Genomic DNA, 21,089 nt, shown 5'->3' on the forward strand with positions numbered 1-21,089 from the left:
GAATAGGAGATAACACTAAGGAAGCAAAGTATACCCAGTCTAATGAAGTCAATTTTTTCTTCTGTACTAAGGAATACCCACTGACCTCTTCAGCAGTCTCATCTTCATCTTCTTCATCTGGCTGGTACTCTTCATCTGAGGAATCATCTTCTTCAAGGTGGATGTCCACAAACTGCGGAGGCTGCATTAATACAATGAGAAAAAAATGAGATGTAGAATGCATGTTCACCATGCACAAGGGCTAGGGTTCCAATGATAGCATAGAACGAGGGGAAGAAGCTGGGCGCTGGTGGCTCACACCTGTAATCCTAGCTACTCAGGAGGCTGAGATCTGAGGATCGCGGTTCAAAGCCAGCCCGGGCAGGAAAGACCATGAGACTCTTATCTCCAATAAACCACTAGAAAACCAGCAGTCCAGAAGTGGCACGGTGGCTCAAGGGGTAGAGTGCTTGCCTTGAGCTGAAGAGCACAGGGACAATCCCCAAGCCCAGAGTTCAAGCCCCAGGAGAAAGAAGAAAGAAAGAAAGAAAGAAAGAAAGAAAGAAAGAAAGAAAGAAAGAAAGAAAGAAAGAAAGAAAGAAAGAAAGAAAGAAAGAAAGAAAGAAAGAAAGAAAGAAAGAAAGAAAGAAAGAAAGAAAGAAGGAAGAAAGAGAGAGAGAGAGAAAGGAAGGAAGGAAGGAAGGAAGGAAAAGAGAGAGAGAAAGAAAGAAAAAAGAAAGAAAAAAGAAAGAAAGAGAGAAGAAAGAAAGAGAGACAGAAAGGAAGGAAGGAAGGAAGGAAGGAAGGAAGGAAGGAAGGAAGGAAGGAAGGAAGGAAGGAAGGAAGGAAGGAAGGAAGGAAGGAAAGGAAAGAAAGAAGGAAAGGAAAGAAAGAGGGTAAGAAGGGCCAGGCACAAGGGTTCACAACTGTCATCCTAGTTACTTAGGAAGCTGAGACCTGGAAGATCTCTGTTTGAAGCCAGCCCAGCAAGACTCCATTTCCATTAATCAACAAAAAGTTGGACTGAAAGTTTAACTCAAGTGGTAGAGCACTAGCCATAAGTAAGAAAACTGCATGAAAGTAGGGAGGCCCTCAGTTAAAGCCCCAGTATCAGCAGAATGGAAGGAGAGAAGAGAAGGAAGGGAGGGAAAGGAGGAAGGGATGGAGGGAGGAAGAAGAGGAAAGAAGGGAACAATAAAAAGCACAAAACCTATGTATCTGGAAAATAAGGGAAAGAAAGCTGGGGAGAAATTCTAAGAGAATTAAATTAGAAAAAAAATTCTAGGGTCTAGGAAGGTGGCTCAGTGGTAGAGCCCTTGCCTTGCATGCATGAGGCCCTGGGTTCCATTCCTCAGCACCACATAAGCAAAAAGAAAAAAGCCGGAAGTGGCCCTGTGGCTCAAGTGGTAGAGCACTAGCCTTGAGCTGAAGAGCTGAGGGACAGCACCCAGGTCCAGAGTTCAGGCCCCACGACCAGACCCCCCCAAAAAAAAAATTCTAAGTTAAAGCAAACAGGAAGCTAGAGTTAGTGGTTCTATGACATGCAAACCTAAGAATAGAATGGAAAAAAAAAATCAAAACAAGAAGACAGATCTAAAAAGTTACAAATAGAAAGTTCATACACTTTAAAACTGATGAAATCTTGCCAGGTGCCACTGGCTCACACCTGCAATCCTAGCTACTCAGGGGGCTGAGAAGTGAGGATCATGGTTCAAAGCCAGCCCAGACAGGAAAGTCCATGAGACTCTTATCTCCAATTAATCACTAAAAAAGCCTGAAGTAGCTGGGCGTACCAGTGGCTCTTGTCTATAATCCTAGCTACTCAGGAGGCTGAGATCTGAGGATCGTGGTTCAAAGCCAGTACGGACAGGAAAATCCATGAGACTCTTATCTCTCATAAACCACCAGAAAACTGGAAGTGGCACTGTGGCTCAAGTGGTAGAGCACCAGTCTTGATCAAAAAAACTCAGATTCACGGGCTGGGAAGGTGTCTCAGTGATAGAGCGCTTGCCTTACATGCCTGAGGCCCTGGGTTCGATTCCTCAGCACCACATAAGCAAAAAAAGAAAAAAGCCAGAAGTGGCACTGTGGCTCAAGTAGTAGAGCGCTAGCCTTGAGCTGAAGAGCTCAGGGACAGCGCCCAGGTCCAGAGTTCAGGCCCACGACTGGACCCCCCCCCAAAAAAAAAAAACAAAAAAAAAAACTCAGATTCAGTGCCCAGACCCTGAATTCAAGCCCCAAGACCGGCATAAAAACAATAAGCAAAATAAAAAACTGGTAAAGTCTTTCTGGAAATCAGGGATAATGACCTCTTCCAAGTTTACCTTAATTTCATTGGCCTTCTTAATTGGTGAAATATTCCAGGTTGGAATTACCTACAATAAATAAATAAATAAATAAATAAATAAATAAATAAATAAATAAATAAATAACAGAAAATGATAGTGTTTCATTTTTACTTCCTCTTTCCCACCAGAAAGAGCCATTTACCAGTAGCTAAACCTGATCTACAAGTGTTGATTATCCTTGAGGGTATACTATCAAACATTTGTCAAAGCTTATTAGAAAAAAAAAGGGGGGAGGGCATCTAGGACATTAACATTTAGCCCTTAAGTCTAGTAAGATTCACTTGTATCTAAAATACGTGAAAAAAATGCTTTGCCTATTTTTATATCATACTTTGGTTTATGGAACAATGGATAAGAAAACGATCTGTAAATTATTTAAAACTACACATCTAAACACCAGTAGCTCACATCTATAAATCCTAGCGACTCAGGAGGCTGAGATCTGAGATTCACAGTTGGACAGAGAAATCCAAGAGATTCTTATCTCCAAATAAACAGCAAAAAGACAGGAGAGTCATGATCAAGTGATAAAAACTCCACCCAGGAGTGAAAACCAAGCAAGAATATAAGTCTCAGAGTTCAAGCTCTGATATCCACCCACCCCACCCCCCCAAAAAAAGGCTATAGAGCCAGATGCCAGGGGCTCACACATAATTCTAGCTACTTAGGAGGCTTATCTTCTGTAAACCACCAGAATACCAGAAGTGGCTCTGTGGCTCACATGGTAAAGTGCTGGACTTGAGCTGAAGAGCTTAGGGATAGCACCCAGGCCCAGAGTTCAGGCCCCACAACCAACAACAACAAAAAAGACCACACAAACCTAAGGTGATACATGTCACAGAAACCTTTTGAGCATGGAGCCATTAGCTCATGCCTATAGTTCTAGCTACTCAGGAGGCTGAGATCTAGAGGATCATGATTCAAAGCCAGGCTGGGCAGCAAAGTCCCTGAGATTCAATCTACAAAATAACTAGCATAAAGCCAGGTTGGAGGTATAGCTCAAGTGGTAGAAAACCAGTCAAGCAAGAGTAAGGTTCTGAGTTCAAACCTCAATACTGCAAAAATAAAAGTAAAATAAACTTTTGGAATCAGGTTTTGGTTTTCTTTTCGAGACAGAGTCATATTACATAGCCCAAGCTAACCTGGAATCTGCTATGTAACTCAGATTGACTAGGAACTTGCTATTGGCCCAGGCTGGCTTCAAACTCTCAAACCAATTCAGCCTCCAGACTGCTGGGATTATATGTGTGTGCAACCACATGTTGCATGGACATGGTGGCTCACATCAGTTATCCTAGCTAGGTAGGAGTCAGATTGAAAGGACTGCAGGTTGAGGTGTCACCTCAAACAAAGTTTGTGAGATCTAATTTCAAACAACAAAAGATGGCTGTGGTAGCACATGCCTGTCATCCCAGCTACACAAAGAATGTAAGGCAGGAGTAGGTATAAATATGAGATCTTTCTAAAAAAATAAAAATAAAAGCAAAAAGAGCTCAGGGCATGGCTCAAGTGGCAGAGTACTGCCTAGCAAGTTCAAGGTCCTGAGTCCAAACCCTAGTACTACTATTTTCTAAAAAGCAAGCACAAATTGGACAAATGTATACAGCATGGTACTAGATATACCAAAAAGCCTTCAAGTCATTCATATGCTTCAGTATTTAAAAGAACAAACTATGGTATTTACAACAGTGCATATTCCCAGGTCCTGATTGTGGGTTTGGATTCCTAGGTCTCTGGTAGGCCCAAAAGTATGCACTTTTAATAAGCACTATAAACACACCATACCAAGGTGATTTTGATACAAATAGTCTCTGGAACACTTTGAAAAATACAACTGTAAACACTTCCACATGTTACAACATGAATTAAAAAATGTCCTAGTTCATTTGAGTTTTTTGTTTCTTTGTTCTTTTTGTTGGTCATGGGGCCTGAACTCTGGGCCTGGCGCTGTCCCTCAGCTCTTCAGCTCAAGGCTAGACCACTTGAGCCCCAGCGCCATTTCCAGCTTTTTCTGCTTCTGTGGTGCAGAGGAATCGAACCCAGGGCCTCATGAATGCAAGGCAAGCCACCTTCTCAGCCCCCATAGTTCATTGTTTACAAATGGTTATCTTATCTAGAAAATTCAAAAGACAACATTTTCATATCAACTAAAGCAACTTCATGTACTGTTTCTCCTTTGTCTTTACGTTTGAGACAGAAACTTGTTATATAGCCCAGGGTGTCCTTAAACCTTCAATCCTCCTGAATTCTAGAATTATAGGTACTTACCATCACTCTGTAGTACTAGACAGGGATCAATAGCAACATCTCACATATGCTAGGCATGTATTCTACCAATGAGCTACACCTTCAGCCCAGAAATACTTTTTTTTCTTTTTTGGTCGATCGTAGGGCTTGAACTCTGGGCCTGGGTACTGTCCTTCAGCTCTTCAGCTCAAGGATAGATCTCTACCACTTGAACCACAGTGCTACCTCTGATGGTTTATTGGAGAGAAGAATCTCATAGACTTTTCTGCCCGGGCTGGCTTTGAACTGTGATCCTCAGATCTCAGCACCTTAGCAGCTTGGATTACAAGCATGAGCCACTGGCGCCTGGCAGAACTAATTCTTTGAGAGGCAAACACAGGCCAAAACTTTTCCTATGGTTTCTCTATGAATACTAGATCCTATTTACCAAGCTTAACAAAGAAGAACACAGAATATTTACCACTCCTTTCTCCACCACTTCCTTCAGTTTAGAGCGTGTCATTTTAGGCTCCTAAGGAGAAAAAATAGAAAGAAAATAGTAAAAATCACAATGTCATTCTTGAGATTTGAAATGCTAACTTTTCCCCAGCTGCCAAACTGTTCATCAATTCTCAAGTGACCTCTTGTGCTTGGTTTACAGAACTCCACAACACTGAAAAAGTGACAATTACTCACAAACATTGGCATGTCTTCTGTCTCACTGATGGCTGCTTTCATCATCGCTACCACATGCTCATTTGTGATTACTTCCTGGAGAAAGATGAAATTTCACTTTATGCCAAAAGATTTCTCATCTAGACAATATTCATATCTACATTAACTCTAATGTTAAACCTATGTAGATCAAAAATGAAAGCTAGTTTCTCAAATAGCTTCAAATTGGAGTAAAGAAAAATAACTAAACACAAAGGAGGCAAAGTAAGTTTTAGAGAGACCACACAGTATGGAACAATGTAGCAGAAAATGCACTCATCTTATTAGTTGTTCCTAGAAACAGGAATAGATATAACTAGCCTGGTGCCAGTGGCTCACACCTATAATCCTTGCTATTCAGAAGGCTGAAATCTGAAGATCAAGGTTGAAAGCCAGCCCAAGCAGAAAAAATGAGGCTCTTATCTTTAATTAATCAGCCAAAGCAAGAAATGGAGGTATGGCTCAAGGAGTATAGAGCCACAAAAAAAGCTGAGCAAAAGTTCAAGATGCTGAGTTCAAGCTTTTGTACCAGCATAGAAAAGAAATAAAGAAAAAAAAGTAATATGTTTAAGAGAAAGACTAACAACCAGCAAAGGCTTTGTAAGTAGCTGTATTGCTATATATAAAGAACATTATGGATGAGCGCCAATGGCTCACGCTTGTAATCCTAGCTACTCAGGAAGCTGAGATCTGAGGACTGTGGTTCAAAGCCAGCCTGGGCAGAAAAGCACCTGTGATTCTCCAATTAACCACTCAAAAACCAGAAGTGAAGCTGTGGCTCAAAGTGGGAGAGCATTAGCCTTGAGTAAAAGAGCTCAAGGACAGCCCCCAGGTCCTGAGTTCAAGCCCTACAGTCACCAAAAAAAAAAAGAACATGTTTACATATGTGCAAAGTACTATAAACTATTCCCTGGGCTTTTCAGATAAATCATTCCAGAAGTGTAAATCCACTAGGAACCTTATCATCTTCAAATCTGCTAAATACAGTAGATAATCAAATAAGCACATGGAAGTACAGGTAGTTACACAATTTTCTTCTTTAGTATGTGTTGATTACAAATTTATTCCTAGTGGAAAGGGAAAACTTTTATGAGAAGTAAAATGTTTTTCATGGTAACCTACAATATTGAAAATTAATAATTGATATACTATAGAGTCAAGAATTTTCTAAGTACTTCATTTTGATGGAAGATTCCATTCCGTTCCAACTTGACAAGCTGCCCAGGCTTACTCACATGCAGGATGTTTCGCACATTGACTGCTGTCAGGTTATGCTGCTTGGCACCATCTTCTAAGGTCCGGTCAAGCATGTCATCCAGTTTCAGGTCATATGCCATGGTCCCTTGTTCTTGACTCCTTCCATCTCGTTTCCTCTTGGTACCCTTTTTCATTCTTCTTCTTTTCTCACTTTCTTTGCTGTCTTGCTCTTCTGCAAATAAATCAAGAGCATCACCAGAATCTATCTACATAAGAGCTACACTAGGAACTTAGCCAAAAAGAAAATCAATTTACCAACTGTCTGGCACTGAAAAAACAATGATGGTGGGTGATGACAACAGAGTTGGTAATGATACTGTAGCAGTAATGACTACCATCCACTGAATTTTTATTTTATGTCAGCCATGCATTCACATACTTTATAGATCTTAATTCCCCTATTTTTATAAGTAATCACTCTGCTTGGTAGAGACTATTGTTTTCTTCACCATACTGATGAGAAAACTGAAACAGAGATTAAGAAAAGCTCCCAAGTGGCCAGGTGCTGCTGGTAGCGCATGCCTATAATCCTAGCTACTCAGGAGGCTGAGATATGAGAATCTCAGTGCAAAGTCAGCCTGAGTAGAAAAGTCCATGGGAATCTTATCTCCAATTAACCACCAAAAAGCTGGAAGTAGGGCTGGGAATGTGGCTGAGTGGTAGAGTGTTTGCCTCTCATGCATAAAGCCCTGGGTCTGATTCCTTAGTACCACATAAACAGAAAAAGCCAGAAGTGGAGCTGTGGCTCAAGTAATACAATGCTAGCCTTGGGCAAAAAGAAGTCCAGGGACAGTGCCCAGAGTTCAAACCTCAGGACTGGCAAAAAAAAAAGCTGGAAGTGGAGTTGTGACTTAAGTGGTAGAGCTCCAGCCTTGAGCAAATAAGCTAACTCTGGCCCTGAGTTCAAGCACCAGTACCAGTGCTGGTGGCTCACGCCTGTAATCACACTACTCAGGAGGCTGAGATCTGAGGATCATGGTTCAAAGCCAGCCCGGGCAAGAAAGTCTGTGAGACTCTTATCTCTAATTAACCACCAGAAAACCAGAAGTGGTGCTGGGGCTTACATGATAGAGCACTCCATATGAACTGAAGAGCTGAGGGACAGTGTCCAGGCCCAGAGTTTAAGCCCCACAACTGAGAATAATTAATTTTTTTAAAAATTATATATATATGTATGTATGTATGTATGTCAGTCATGGGGCTTGAACTCTGGGCCTGGGCACTCTTCTTGAGCTCATGTGCTCAAGGCGAGTCTCTACCACTTGAGCCACAGAGCCACTTCCAATTTTCTGGTGGTTAATTGGAGATAAGAGTCCTACAGATGTTCCTGTCTGGGCTGACTTTGAACCACAATCCTCAGATCTCAGCCTCCTGAGTAGCTAGGATTACAAGAATGAGCCACCAGCACCCGGCACTTCTTTCTTTTTTGGACATGGTTAAGTCCTTTAACTTGAGCTCCAGCCCAAGTCTATTTTGCTCTAATTATTTTCCAGGCATTATTGCTTTAGGAAGGTCCTGGCTTTTAATGTACTCTATAGCTAGAAACACAAATGCAAGCTTCCGGTACAAAGTCTTTCTGTATGTGTGTGCTTGTCTTAAGGCTTGAACTTAGGGCCTGGGCTCTGTCTCTGTGCTTTTCTGCCCAAGGCTAGAGCTCTTCCACTTAAGCCACAGCTCCACTTCCAGCTTTTTAGGTGTTTAACTGGAGATAAGATTCTCACACCCTGGGGCTGGGGGTTTAGCCCAGCGGAAGGGCGCCCACCCGGCGTGTGCAAGGCCCTGGGTTCGGTCCTCAGCCCTGAAAGGAAAAAAAAAAAAAAAAAAAGAGTCTCACACCCTTTGCTATCTGAGCTAGCTTCAAACTCTAATAAAAGCAAGACATCTCAATTCCAGCTACTTGGGAGATAGACATACAGAGAGTCCCAGTTTGAGAACAGTCCAGACAAAAAAAGCTAGCAAGACACCACCTCTACTAAAAGAAAACAAAACAAAAAAAGGTGGGTAAAGTGACACACCTGTAACCTATTACCAAAGCTATGCTGAAGGCAAACAGTAGGACAGCAATCTGGATGGCACAGATACTACCTGAAAAAAAATAACTAAAGCAAAAATGGCTAGATGAGTAGCTCAAATGGCACCTGTTTAGCAAACATGAAACCCTGAATTCAAACCCCAGTACTGAAATAAATGTGGGGTGGGGAGAAGGGTTGTAGCACAAACCTATAGTCTCACACCTTTTGAGTCTAAGTGTTCAAGACCAACCTGGAAAAAACACAGTGAGACACCATCTCAAAAAACAAAAATAGCCGGGCGCCAGTGGCTCACCCCTGTAATCCTAGCTACTCAGGAGGCTGAGATCTTCGGATCACCTTTCAAAGCCAGCCTGGGCAAGAAAGTCGATGAGACTATCTCTCGAACTAACCACTAGAAAACCTGAAGTGGCGCTATGGCTCAAATGATGGAACGCTCGCCTAGAGCTGAAGAGCTCACGGACAGCGCCCAAACCCAGAAAGTTCATGAGACACAACTCTAATTAAGTACCAAAAAAAGCTGTAAGTGGAGATGTGGTTCAAGTGGTAGAGCACTAGCCTTGAGGGAAAAAAAAGAAGCTTACAAACAGTTCCCAGGCCTTCAGTTGAAACTCCAGGATTAGTACAAAAAATAAAAATAGGGATTGGGAAGGTGGCTCAATGGTAGAGCGCTTGCCTTGCATGCCTGAGGCCCTGGGTTCGATTCCTCAGCACCACATAAGCAAAAAGAAAAAAGCCGGAAGTGGCCCTGTGGTTCAAGTGGTAGAGCACTAGCCTTGAGCTGAAGAGCTGAGGGACAGCACCCAGGCCCAGAGTTCAGGCCCTACTACCGGACCTCCCCCACCCACCCCGCAAAAAATAAATAAATAAACTCAAAAGATAGCTGGGTATAATGACATACATACAACTGCTGTAGTCCAAAATCCTCAGGAGGCTCAGGTGGAAGATTACTTAAATTCCTGAATGTTGAAACTAGCCTGAACAACACAGTGAGACTGTCTCAAGATCATGTAAAACTAAAGGCTGACAGTATAAACTGAGTGGTAAGGTGCATGTCTGGCATGCAAGAAAGCCTTGGAGTCAATTTCCAGCACCAAAAATAAAGAAATACACAAAACTATACAACTTCTAGAAGAAAACAGAAAAAGAAACTATGATCTTGGGTAAAGTAATATACTGTCAAAACCTTTAAAACTTTTTTTTTTTTTTTTGGGGGGGGGTCAGTGGTAGGGCTTGAACTCTGGGCCTGGGCACTGTCCCTCTCAGCTCTTCAGCTCAAGTCAAGTACTCTACCACTTGAGCCACAGTGCCACTCTTGGTTTTCTGGTGGTTTATTGGAGATAAGAGTCTCACAGGCTTTCCTGCCCAGGCTGGCTTTGAACCTCGATCCTCAGATCTCAGTCTCCTAAGTAGGTAGGATGACAGACGTGAGCCACTGGCGCCCTGCTTTAATTTAAAAAAAAATTAATAAAAATTAAAAAAAGAAAAGCCAGGCACCAGTGGCTCATGCCTGTCATCCTAGCTACTCAGGAGGCTGAGGTCTCAGGATTGAAGTTCAAAGCCAGCTGGGGCAGGAAAGTCTGTGAGACTCTTATCTCCAATTAATCACCAGAAAACTGGAAGTGTTGCTTGGCTCAAAATAGTAAAGCACTAGCCTTTAACTGAAGGGCTGAGGGATAGCACCTGGGCCCAGAGGTCAAGCCCCACAAGTGACAAATGAGAAAGAAAGGAAAGAAAGAAAGAAATATAAATGAGATTAGTAGTTACCACTGGCTGAGAAAAGGGAAAAATAAAGTGGAATTAAAGAATGTTTAGTATGTAGATATACTACATATCTGGCTGTGGTAGTTGCTAACATAACTATGTATGATTTCTCAAACTTATTACATAATTTTTTGGTTTTGGTGCCAAAACCAAAATTGGAGCTTAAATTCAGGCTCTCACACTCTCAATTGGCTTTTTCACTCAAGGCTGGTGCTCTCCCACTTGAGCCACAGCCCTACTTCCAACTGTTAACTGGAAAGAACTGATCAGCAACTGGTTTATTTAAAAAAGAAAAAACAGATAAGGGATAGGAAGAGGAGAAAAGATACTTGCCACACTTAAATAATAATTCAAGGGCTGAGAAGGTAGCTCAGTGGTAGAGTGCTTGCCTTGCATGCATGAGGCCCTGGGTTCGATTCCTCAGCATCACATAAGCAGAAAAAGCCAAAAGTGGCGCTAACTAAAATGGTAAAGAACTAGCCTTGAGCTAAAGAGCTGAGGGACAGCACTCAGGCCCAGAGTTCAGGCCCCACAACTGACAAAAAAAAAAAAAAGAAAAGAATAATTCAAGCTGGCTACCAGTGGCTAACATCTGTAATCCTAATTATTCAGGACATTGAGATCTGAGAATTGCAGTTCAAAGCAAGCCCTGACAGGAGAGTCCAAAAGACTCAATTACCTATCAAAAAGTCAGAAGTAGGGCTGGGAAGGTGGCTCAGTGGTAGAGCGCTTGCCTTGCATGCCTGAGGCCCTGGGTTCGATTCCTCTCAGCACCATATAAACAAAAAGAAAAAAGCCAGAAGTGGTGCTGTGGCTCAAGTGGTAGAGTGCTAGCCTTGAGCTGAAGAGCTGAGGGACACCACCCAGGCCGAGTTCAGGCCCCATGACTAGACCCAAAAAAAAAAAAAAAAAGTCAGAAGTAGAGCTGTGGATCAAATGGCAGAGAACCAACCTAGAACATGAAAGCTAAAAAGCTAAGGGACAGTGCCCAGGCCCAGAATTCAAGCCCCAGTAATGTCTTTACCAAAAAAGGAATAATCCAGCCAGGAATTCAAGCCCAATTTTTTTTAAGAAAAGAAGTACAGGGGCTGGGAAGGTGGCTCAGTGGTAGAGTGCTTGCCTTGCATGCATGAGGCCCTGGGTTCGATTCCTCAGCACCATATAAGCAGAAAAAGCCAGAAGTGGTGCTGTGGCTCAAGTGGTAGAGTGCTAGCCTTGAGCTGAAGAGCTGAGGGACAGCGCCCAGACCTAGAGTTCAAGCCCAGGACTGGCAAAAAAAAAAAAAAAAAGAAAAGAAGTACACAGTTCACCAAAAGATCTACAATAGAATGCTGACAACAGTATCCTTCAGAGCAGCCTACAACTAGAAATTATCCAAATGCTCACCAAGAGTTGAATAAATATATATATATATATATATATATATATATATATATATATATTTGGGCTGGGAAGGTGGCTCAGTGGTAAAGTGCTTGCCTTGCATGCATGAGGCCCTGGGTTCAAATCCTCAGCACCACATAAGCCGAAAAAGCTGGAAATGGCGCTGTGGCTCAAGTGGTAGAGTGCTAGCCTTGAGCTGAAGAGCTGAGGGACAGCACCCAGGCCCAGAGTTCAGGCTCCACAACCGACAAAAAAAAAAATTCAAACAACAATGAAAATAGAATATTCATAGCAATATTCAATAGCATATTCAAATGGCAATGAGAATAAACAAGCCACAGTTGCACAAAATAATATGGATGAATTTCATAAACACAATATTCAGCGGAAAAATGGAAGCCACAAAAAAAGCACACACATCTGATCCCATTTACATAAAGATGGAGCAGATGAACAAAAAATGTATGCTACGCTATGCCAAGCCAAGAGAGTGGTTACCACAGGTGGAAGTGATAAGGGTAAGGGACAACCCAGGTGGATAAATAACTCAGGATATATGAAATTATCCTGCTAGAAAACTCAGGATAGCTAAGGCTATATGCAGTTTTCTACATACTATACTATAAGAATTGGTTGGTTATTTTTCGTTGAAAAGAAAAAGAAAAGCCTACCCATTGGAATAAAGAGTCCACCATCCTCTCTCTCTTCCTCAGCTTGGTGAGCCAGACTCCTGAGTGGCTCTTCTTGAGGAGAAGCACAAACATCTGGCTGGGATGATTTCCTAGGCTGGGCTCCTGGATCTGCAGACTGGCTGCCTGACGGCAGTAAAGGTATCTCCTCCCCTCCAGAATGCATTTGAGGTTTCCCTAGAAGAATCACAAATATTGCTCCACACTTTGCCCATTCTCAGTCAAGCTCTTTACAGAAATCAGCATTTTCTTATAGTCTTTTTAGTTAGACAAATTCATAAATGAAAAGTGTCAAAATCAAAGCTCAGATCCAAATTCTTCACCTGTAAAGTCAAGGAGTTAAACTAGAATACTGCTAAAAATCCTTCTAATTCTAATATGCTTTTAGTTTTGTTTCCTACAGAAAAATCAGGGATTTGGAACAGTGAAAACAGTGCTTAAAGCCCTGAGTTCATCCTCAGTACCAAGGGAGAGAGAAAAGTTTAATCACATGGGGGGAAAGGGAAGTCTGATGACAAAGGGACCTTTATAAATGACCATTAACATACATTTATTCAGTATCTAAAAAATGTCCTCATCAGCCAGAAGAGGTGGCTCACACTTGGGGGACTGCAGCAGAAGGATCTCAAGTACAAGATAGCAGCTAATAATAAGCAGCAAGGCCCTGTCTAATAAATTTTTTTTAAAGACTTAATTGGGTAAACTAATTTCAGAGAGCAAAAGAGTATGAATCACCATAACATTATAAATACATCTAAGTTCATTAGACAACTTTCTCACCTGAATTCTTCATAATTCTTCCTTTAATGGGGAGAGGGTAGCATTAAAAAGGAAAAGAACCATTCACGCACTATCAGAAGTAAACATTGGAAACTAAGTTGTCAGAGAAAAAAGAAATGTACAGAGGTTTCTACACATAAAATACTACCTCTAAAATACATATAAGGAACATATACAGTGATCTAACAGAAGATGTGGAGAACAAAGAGACAATAAAAAGTGACAAACTTTTCACTGTATACTTTCTGCACCGTCCTGAGGCTTTTGTTTGTTTGTTTGTTTGTTTGTTTTGGGTCCCATCATGGGGCCTGAACTCTGGGCCTGGGCGCTGTCCCTCAGCTCTTTTCAGCTCAAGGCTAGCGCTCTACCACTTGAGCCACAGCACCACTTCCGGCTTTTTTCTTTTTGCTTATGTGGTGCTGAGGAATCGAACCCAGGGCCTCATGCATGCAAGACAAGCGCTCTACCACTGAGCCACCTTCCCAGCCCCCATCCTGAGGCTTCAACTCAGGACCAGAGTACTATCTCTGAGGGGTTTTTTGTTGTTGCTCTACAGCTCCACTTCTGGCATTTTAGTGGTCAATTTGAGATAAGAAATCACATAGACTTTCCTGGCTTCAAACTGCAGTCCTCAAATCTTATCCTGAGCAGCTAGGATTATAGGCATGAGCCACCAGTACCTGGCTCTGCTTTTTTATTTTTTTCCTTGAGAATGGGTCCTACTATTCCAGACTGTCCCAGAACTCATCATGTAGCCTTGGCTGGCCTCAAACTCTCTATCCTCCTGCCTCAGCCTCTCAAATGCTGAGGTCACAGACATATACCACCACACCCAACTACTTTCCATATTTCTTAATTTTTTTACTTATTTTTATACTGTCTAGTTGATTTTTAGCTAATTCAAAAAAAGACCTTTATTTGTCATTGTGCTCAATTCAAAACATATAGCCTAAGCCAGGCACTGGTGGCTCACTCCTGTAATCCTATGCAGGAGGCTGAGATCTAAGGATCACAATTCCAAGCCAGCCAGGTTAGGAAAGTCTGAAAGACTCTTATCTCTGATTAAGCACCAAAAAGCTAGAATTGGAGCTGTAGCTTAAGTACAGCACTAGGAACTGGGAATGTGGCTTAGTGGTAGAGTTCTTCCCTAGCATGCATGAAGCCCTGGGTTTGATTCCTTAGTACCACATACACAGAAAAAGGGTGATATGGCTCAAGTGATAGAATGCTAGCCTTGAGCAAAAGAAGCCCAAGGCCCTGAGTTCAAGCCCCAAAACTGGTCAAAAAAAAAAGGGAAGAAGAAGTACAGCAGTACAGCACCAGTCTTGAGCAAAAAAAAAAAAAAAAGGAAAAAAAAAAAGCTCAGGGACAAAAAGTAGGCCCTGAGTTCAAGCTTCTGGATCAAAACAACAACAACAACAACAAAAACAAGCCGGAGCCTGTAATCCTAGCTACTTAGGAGGCTGAGATCTGAGGATCATGGTTTAAAGCCAGCCTAGGCAGGAAAGTCTGTGAGACTCTTATCTCCAATAAACCACCAGAAAACCAGAAGTGGCACTGTAGCTGGAGTGGTACAGCACTAGCCTTGAGCTGAAGAGCTCAGGGACAGCACCCAGGCTCAGAATTCAAGCTCCACGACCACCACCAACGAAACAACAACAACAACAACAAGAAGCCAGGAGACAGTTGCTCACACCTGTAATCCTAGCTACTCAGGAGGCTGAGATCTGAGAAAGAAAACATCTAAATCCTATATCCTTTAGAAGTTTCTCTCAGCCAAAGAAGAAGCTTCAGTGAACAACACAGTATATAAATTTACATGAATCTCTGATAAATTGGAGTATGAAGTTACTCTGGTTGTTTTTAATCTCAAGAATGTTGTAATATCTCTAAAAGATTCAATTAGGTCATTAGATTCCCCAACAATTTTGACAATTTACATAAGAAAGAAGTACAGGGGCTGCAAATGCATGAAGCCCTAGGCTCAACTCCTTAGCAACACATAAAAAGGAAAAGCCAGAAGTGGCACTATGGCTCAAGTGGTAGAGTGCTAGCCTTGAGCAAAGAAGCTCACCAAACAGTGCCCAGGCCCTCAGTTCAAGTCTCAGGACTGGTAAAAAAAAAAAAAAGTAAAAAACTAAAAAATTAAAAAACGGGGCTGGGAATGTGGCTTAGTGGTAGAGTGCTTGCCTAGCATGAATAAAGCCCTGAGTTCAATTCCTCAGTACCACATATACAGAAAAAGCCAGAAGTGGCACTGTGGCTTAAGTTGAACAAAAGAAGCTCAGGGTCAGTGCCCAAGCCCTGAGTTCAAGCTTCACAACTGGCAAAAAATAAATAAAAGGAAAAATAAAAAAAGTGTAGTCAAAATAATTTTTAAAATGAGGCTGAGAAGGTGACTCAGTGGTAGAGTGCTTGCCTCCCATGCATGAGGCCCTGGGTTTCATTCCTCAGTACCACATAAACAGAAAAAGCTGGGAGTGGCACTGTGGCTCAAGTGGTAGAGTGTAGCCTTGAGCTGAAGAGCTGCGGGACAGAGCCTAGGCCAGAGTTCAGGCCCCACGACCAACAACAACAACAAAAAGAACATAAAGGAAAAAGTTTCTACCCATTCATAAAGTTCAATGTTGATGCTTAATGAGCTCTGTGGCTCAAATTACAAACAAAATCAGAATCTTCCTTGTAGAAATACTTTCCTATAAAAGTACTACAGAAAAAGCAATGACAGGGACTGGGAATGTGGCTTAGTTGAAGAGTGCTTGCCTAGCATGCATGAAGCCCTGGGTTCAATTCCTCAGTACCACATAACTAGAAAAAAAAAAAAAAAAGCAAGAAGTGGCGCTGTAGCTCAAGTGGTAGAGCGCTTGCCTTGAGCACGGAGAGGGTCAAGGACAGTGCCCAGGCCCTGAGTTCAAGCCCCAGAACCAAAGAGAAAGAAAGAAAGAAAGAAAGGAAGAAAGAAAGGAAGAAAGAAAGAAAGAAAGAAAGAACGAAGGAAAGAAAGAAAGAACGAAGGAGAGAGAGAGAAAAACAATGACAAAATAGAACAAGTTGAGTATCTTTTACCTGAAATGCTCAGGTCTACTTTTTTTTTTTTTTTTTTTGGGGGGGGGTCCGGTCGTGGGGCCTGAACTCTGGGCATGGGCACTGTCCTTTAGCTCTTCAGCTCAAGGCTAGCGCTCTACCTCTTGAGCCACAGGGTCACTTCCAGCTTTTTTCTTTTTGCTTATGTGGTGCTGAGGAATCGAACCCAGGGCCTCATGCATGCAAGGCAAGCGCTCTACCACTGAGCTACCTTCCCAGCCCAGGTCTACATTTTTTTTAAGATTTTGGAATACGTGGAATATACATTAATGCGGTATTTTGGTAACAGGAACTAAGTCTAAGCAAAAAATTGATGCATTTTTCACACATTATTTATAATACAGTCTGAGGACTGTTTTGTACAATACTTTTTTAGTATACCTGGGATTTGTTTTGTTTTATTTGCAGTACTGGGTTTAAACTCAAGACCTTGTATTTTCTAGGCAGGCACTCTACTCCTCTTTTGTACTTATTTTTGAGGTAGTCTCACTTGCTGCCCTGGTGCATAATACCTATTTTAGGCTTCCTGTAGGAGCTGGAATGACAGGCATACACCACAAAATACTTGTTAAAAAGGTGTCTTGAAGGTATGCCCATCCTAGCTTCAAATACAATCCTCTTGACCTCAGTCTCCCAAGAAGTCAGGATTACAAGTATGAGTAACTAGTACCTGCCTGCCCACCCGCCCTTCCCTCCCTTCCTTGCTTCCTTTCTTCCCTCTTTTTGGCAGTACTGGGTATTTAAACTCAGGTTCTCACACTCACTATACAAGCCATCTACCACTTAAGCCATGTCTACAGGCCTTTTTTTCTTTAGTTATTTTTTTTCCAGATGGGGTCTTTCCTACCTACACTTATCACACTGCTAGGATTATAGGTGTGCACCACTACACCCAGTTTACATCTACATTTTTTCTTCCGTCGTAGGGTCTGAACTCTGGGCCTGGGCACTGTCCCTCAGCTGTTCAACTCAAGGTTAGTGCTCTACCACTTGAGCCACAGTGCCACTCCAGCTTTTTCTGTTTATGTGGTGCTGAGTAATCAAACTCAGGGCCTCATGCATGGGAGGCAAGCACTCTACCACTGAGCCACCTTACCAGCCCTGCATCTACATTTTAACTACAATCCTTCAGATATGGAATTTCCCACTTTAGCATCATATTAGTATTTTTAAAGTTTTAGAATATTTTAGTTTTCAGATCTTCAGATTAGAGATGCTCCACCTAAATTAACAAGGAAAATATAAATCCAAGACATTTCATATCTTACCTCTTTCTTCCTTAACTTCTTCACTAGGCTCTTCTGGAAAAGGCTCCTTTATGATAGATTGATCAGCTCTATCTTCTTGGGTAACTGGTCCAGGCCTGAGGGCAATTTTCTTCCCTCTTCTTGAAGCAGTAGCCTGTTGTTTTCCTTTACTAATTTGTACATTAAGAGGATTTGAAGACTCCACCAAAGATAGGCTGATTCCTTGAGAGACAGCTGCATCAACAGAATCCAAGACTGGTAAATTTGTATGCTGGGTAAGCATCATCCTAGGGGTCAAAGATGGATCCTCCACACCAAGCTGATCTCCTGCATCTTGCACAGATTGAACTTCAAAGCCAACTGCACTGTCATGACTTGAACCCCAGGACAATGACCCCAAGTCTCTAACCTGGTCAGATTCTATTTTAACAGTTGACTCAAGGTCTAAGTCATCTTCTTCCTGATTGCTTTCATGCTGTAGAGACTCTGTCATTGTAGTTCTTCTCTTCTTACAGGGCAACATTTTAAAAGTCCCACTTTTGAGCCATTCTAAAAGGATAAAAGCAAGTGCTTATCATCTTCATAACAGTACTAACATTGTCTCAATTAGCTTTTCATTTCATTCATGTTCAATCTTGCCCATTATTCCTTTGAGGGAAAGATGAGAAAATGATGAGTGAGTTCAAATCCCAACTCAACTTCTGCACATCTCAATTTCCCAAAACTTGTGTTTCAATCTTAAGAATAATAAGAATAGGGCTGGGAAGGTGACTTAGTGGTAGAGTGCTTGCCTAGCATGTATGAAGCCCTGGGTTCGATTCCTCAGCAACACATACACAGAAAAAGCTGGAAGTGGCACTGTGGTTCAAGTGGCAGAGTACTAGCCTTGAGCAAAAAAAACTCAGGGATAATACCAAGGCCCTAAGTTCAAGCCCCAGGACTGGCACAAAAAAAAAAAAAACAATAATAATTGTTCTTAGCTTACAGAGCTGTTAAAAGAATTCAAGACTAAGTCATTAGTGTTAGTTTCTACTATTACCATAAGAAAGAGAATAGCATGACCCTAAGAGCAGTATATGAACTCAAACTGTCTGAATTTGTTTCCTAAATCAATTTCTCTCTAACTTTGTGTCCTTATATTAATTACTTAATTTGAACCTGTTTATCTATAAAATGAAATAAAAGCCAGGCATAGTGGCGCTGTGGCTCAGGTGGTAGAGTGCTAGCCTTGAGCTGAAGAGCTGAAGGACAGCGCCCAGGCCCAGAGTTCAAGCCCTGTGACCACCAAAAAAAAAAAAAAAAAGGTTCTTTGACTATTGGATCTGGGAAGGTGGCTCAGTGGTAGAGCGCTTGCCTTGCATGCCTGAGGCTCTGGGTTCGATTCCTCAGCACCACATAAGCAAAAAGAAAAAAGCCGGAAGTGGCGCTGTGGCTCAAGTGGTAGAGTGCTAGCCTTGAGCTGAAGAGCTGAGGGACAATGCCCATGCCCAGAGTTCAGGTCCCATGACCGGACCCAAAAAAAAAAAAAAAGCTAGGCATTAACAGTTCATACCCATAATCCTAGCTACTCAAGAGGTTGAGATCAGAGAATCTTGGTTCAAAACTAGGCAAGGTAGAAAAATCAAGAGACTTATCTCCAATTAACCAGCCAAAAGCAAGAAGTGGAGCTATGGTTCAAGTGGCAGACCACTAGCCTTGAGTGAAAAAGCTGAACAAGAACCCTGAGTACAAGCCCCAGTACCAGTTTAAAAACATTAAATTAGGCTGGGAAAGTGGCTCAGTGGTAGTGCTTGCCTTGCATGCATGAGGTCCTGGGTTCGATTCCTCAGCACCACATAAGCAGAAAAATCCAGAAGTGGTGTTGTGCCTAAGTGGTAGAGCAGTAGCCTTGAGCTGAAGAGCTGAGGGATAGAGCCTAGGCCCAGAGTTCAGGCCACACAATTGGCAAAAAATAAAGAAAATAAAAAATAAAAACATTAGCACCTACTCATTAGATAATAAATGATCAACAAATGCTTGCTATTGGTGTTTTCATAAACAGGTACTGCCATTAATAGAAATAATACAAAAGCAAAATGGAGTTAAAACAGGCTACAATAGCAGAAATGTGTTGAAAAAGAGAGTTCTATTGTTCTTGGTACTATGTTACTTCTGGATTCTTGTCTTCAGTTCTAGTTACCAAATTCTAAGGATATTATATGTCTTAGTGAACCTGTTGGCAAACCTGTTAGAGTCATCACTTTTTAGTATCTCATTACTTGTCTGTCTCCATTCTGCAAAACTACATTGAGAAAAAGGAATCCTTCAACTAGTGTCCCTATTACCCAACAGTGTTGAGGTATTGCACATGCTAAGAGAATGTTCCCTGAATAAACAAATGAATTTAAATGGGCTTGAACAACCAACTGTGCAACATTTGGACCAAGCATTAAGCACTGCATGGAAATTGATTGTATCTTTCCATCCTCGAAAACTTTACATTCCTAAACAGGTCCAAGAACAAACTAAACTACCTTTTTGTTACAATTAGTTCTCCATTACTAGCAATCTTTGAGCAAAGTCTGAATGACCATCCAATTGATAGGAGTACTAGAGAACATTTGGACTAGAGAACTTTAAAAAAATTTTTTAAAAGCTCTTTCTGGTTCTAAGAGATTGATCTATAAGGTTTTAAACCTCCCTGATTTGGTTACTCTAGAACATTAAAAACAAACCCCTCCTCACCCACCAACCAATGTTTTTTATCTTGGTTAAACTGTGGGGAGAGAGGGGGGAGGTGATGATGGAAGGAGTGAAAGTAATCTAGAAAAGTCCTTTATTTCACAGATGAGTGTCTGAGGCCCACAAAGAGAAAGAAGAAGAGGGGTGGGAGAGGATAAGGGAGGGAGGGAAGGACAGAAGGAAGAAAAGGAAGGGAGGGCAGAAGGGAGGGAGGGACAGACTGACAGCTGCTATTCAGTTAGCAGTGTGTGGGGAATCGGCTCAAAGTGCTTCCAACACAGCAAGAGTTCGAAAACACCTGATCCCTTGGGAACCAAAGTCAGCCCTACAAGACAAATGAATGCTAAGCTCGAAGGCCGCCCCGCGCGTCCCACTCCTGAGGAAGCATTTCCAAAAGGGCCCCAAGCACCGCTTTCCACAACGGCGGGAACGCTGGCCCAAGTCCGCACTACCAGTTTAATACCTTCGCTCCTCTAGCTCCAGTTCCGCACCCCGCGCCCACCTTCAGACCCGAGCCCCCAGGTCCTGGACACCCGGGTCCAAGAGCCTCAGGTCCCGCCCGCCTCTTCCCGCCCACCACACACAGACCCAGTACCATCACAGGCCGGCCGGATCCCGCGGAAACTCAGCTTCGGCACCACCGGAAGTCAGGCAACGGCAGAGACTGTCGTGCGCGCCCCCGAGTCCAGGAGCGCGGAGACTCAGGGCACCAAGGAGCATGCGCCGAACACCAAGCGCCATGATAGTTGAGGGCCAATGAAGCCACATCGCAAGTACGTCTGTTATTGGGCGGGCTGGGGGGGGGGGGGAGTATTAAAGGGACCAGTTCGCTTTCTCTACCCACGGAGCAATCTTATTAAAAACTGG

The 21,089-nt window shown here is 42.4% G+C and overlaps 1 protein-coding gene across 6 annotated transcripts in view; it reads right to left on the reverse strand.

Annotated features, from left to right (window-relative positions):
- The window catches only part of LOC138821528 (GON-4-like protein), an 85,874-nt gene extending 64,994 nt beyond the window's left edge, over positions 1-20,880 (reverse strand). For 2 of the 6 annotated variants that reach the window (XM_070013836.1, XM_070013835.1), the window contains exons 1-8: positions 20,811-20,826; positions 17,523-18,050; positions 12,373-12,567; positions 6,503-6,696; positions 5,250-5,324; positions 5,035-5,085; positions 2,304-2,354; positions 86-181 (exon numbers count right to left, since the gene is read on the reverse strand). In XM_070013836.1, coding sequence (XP_069869937.1) covers positions 86-181; positions 2,304-2,354; positions 5,035-5,085; positions 5,250-5,324; positions 6,503-6,696; positions 12,373-12,567; positions 17,523-18,050; positions 20,811-20,820 — 1,200 coding nt within the window. In that variant the 5' untranslated portion in view covers positions 20,821-20,826. Of the gene's footprint in view, positions 1-85; positions 182-2,303; positions 2,355-5,034; positions 5,086-5,249; positions 5,325-6,502; positions 6,697-12,372; positions 12,568-17,522; positions 18,150-20,685; positions 20,745-20,810 lie in introns of those variants that run through there. The other 4 variants (XM_070013839.1, XM_070013837.1, XM_070013838.1 and 1 more) reach the window with 4 other exon arrangements.
- Between the last annotated feature and the right edge of the window lie 209 nt (positions 20,881-21,089).

This window comes from Dipodomys merriami, unplaced genomic scaffold (genome assembly GCF_024711535.1).
Source record: "Dipodomys merriami isolate MVZ:Mamm:240054 unplaced genomic scaffold, mDipMer1.0.p SCAF_92, whole genome shotgun sequence".
NCBI lineage: Eukaryota > Metazoa > Chordata > Mammalia > Rodentia > Heteromyidae > Dipodomys > Dipodomys merriami.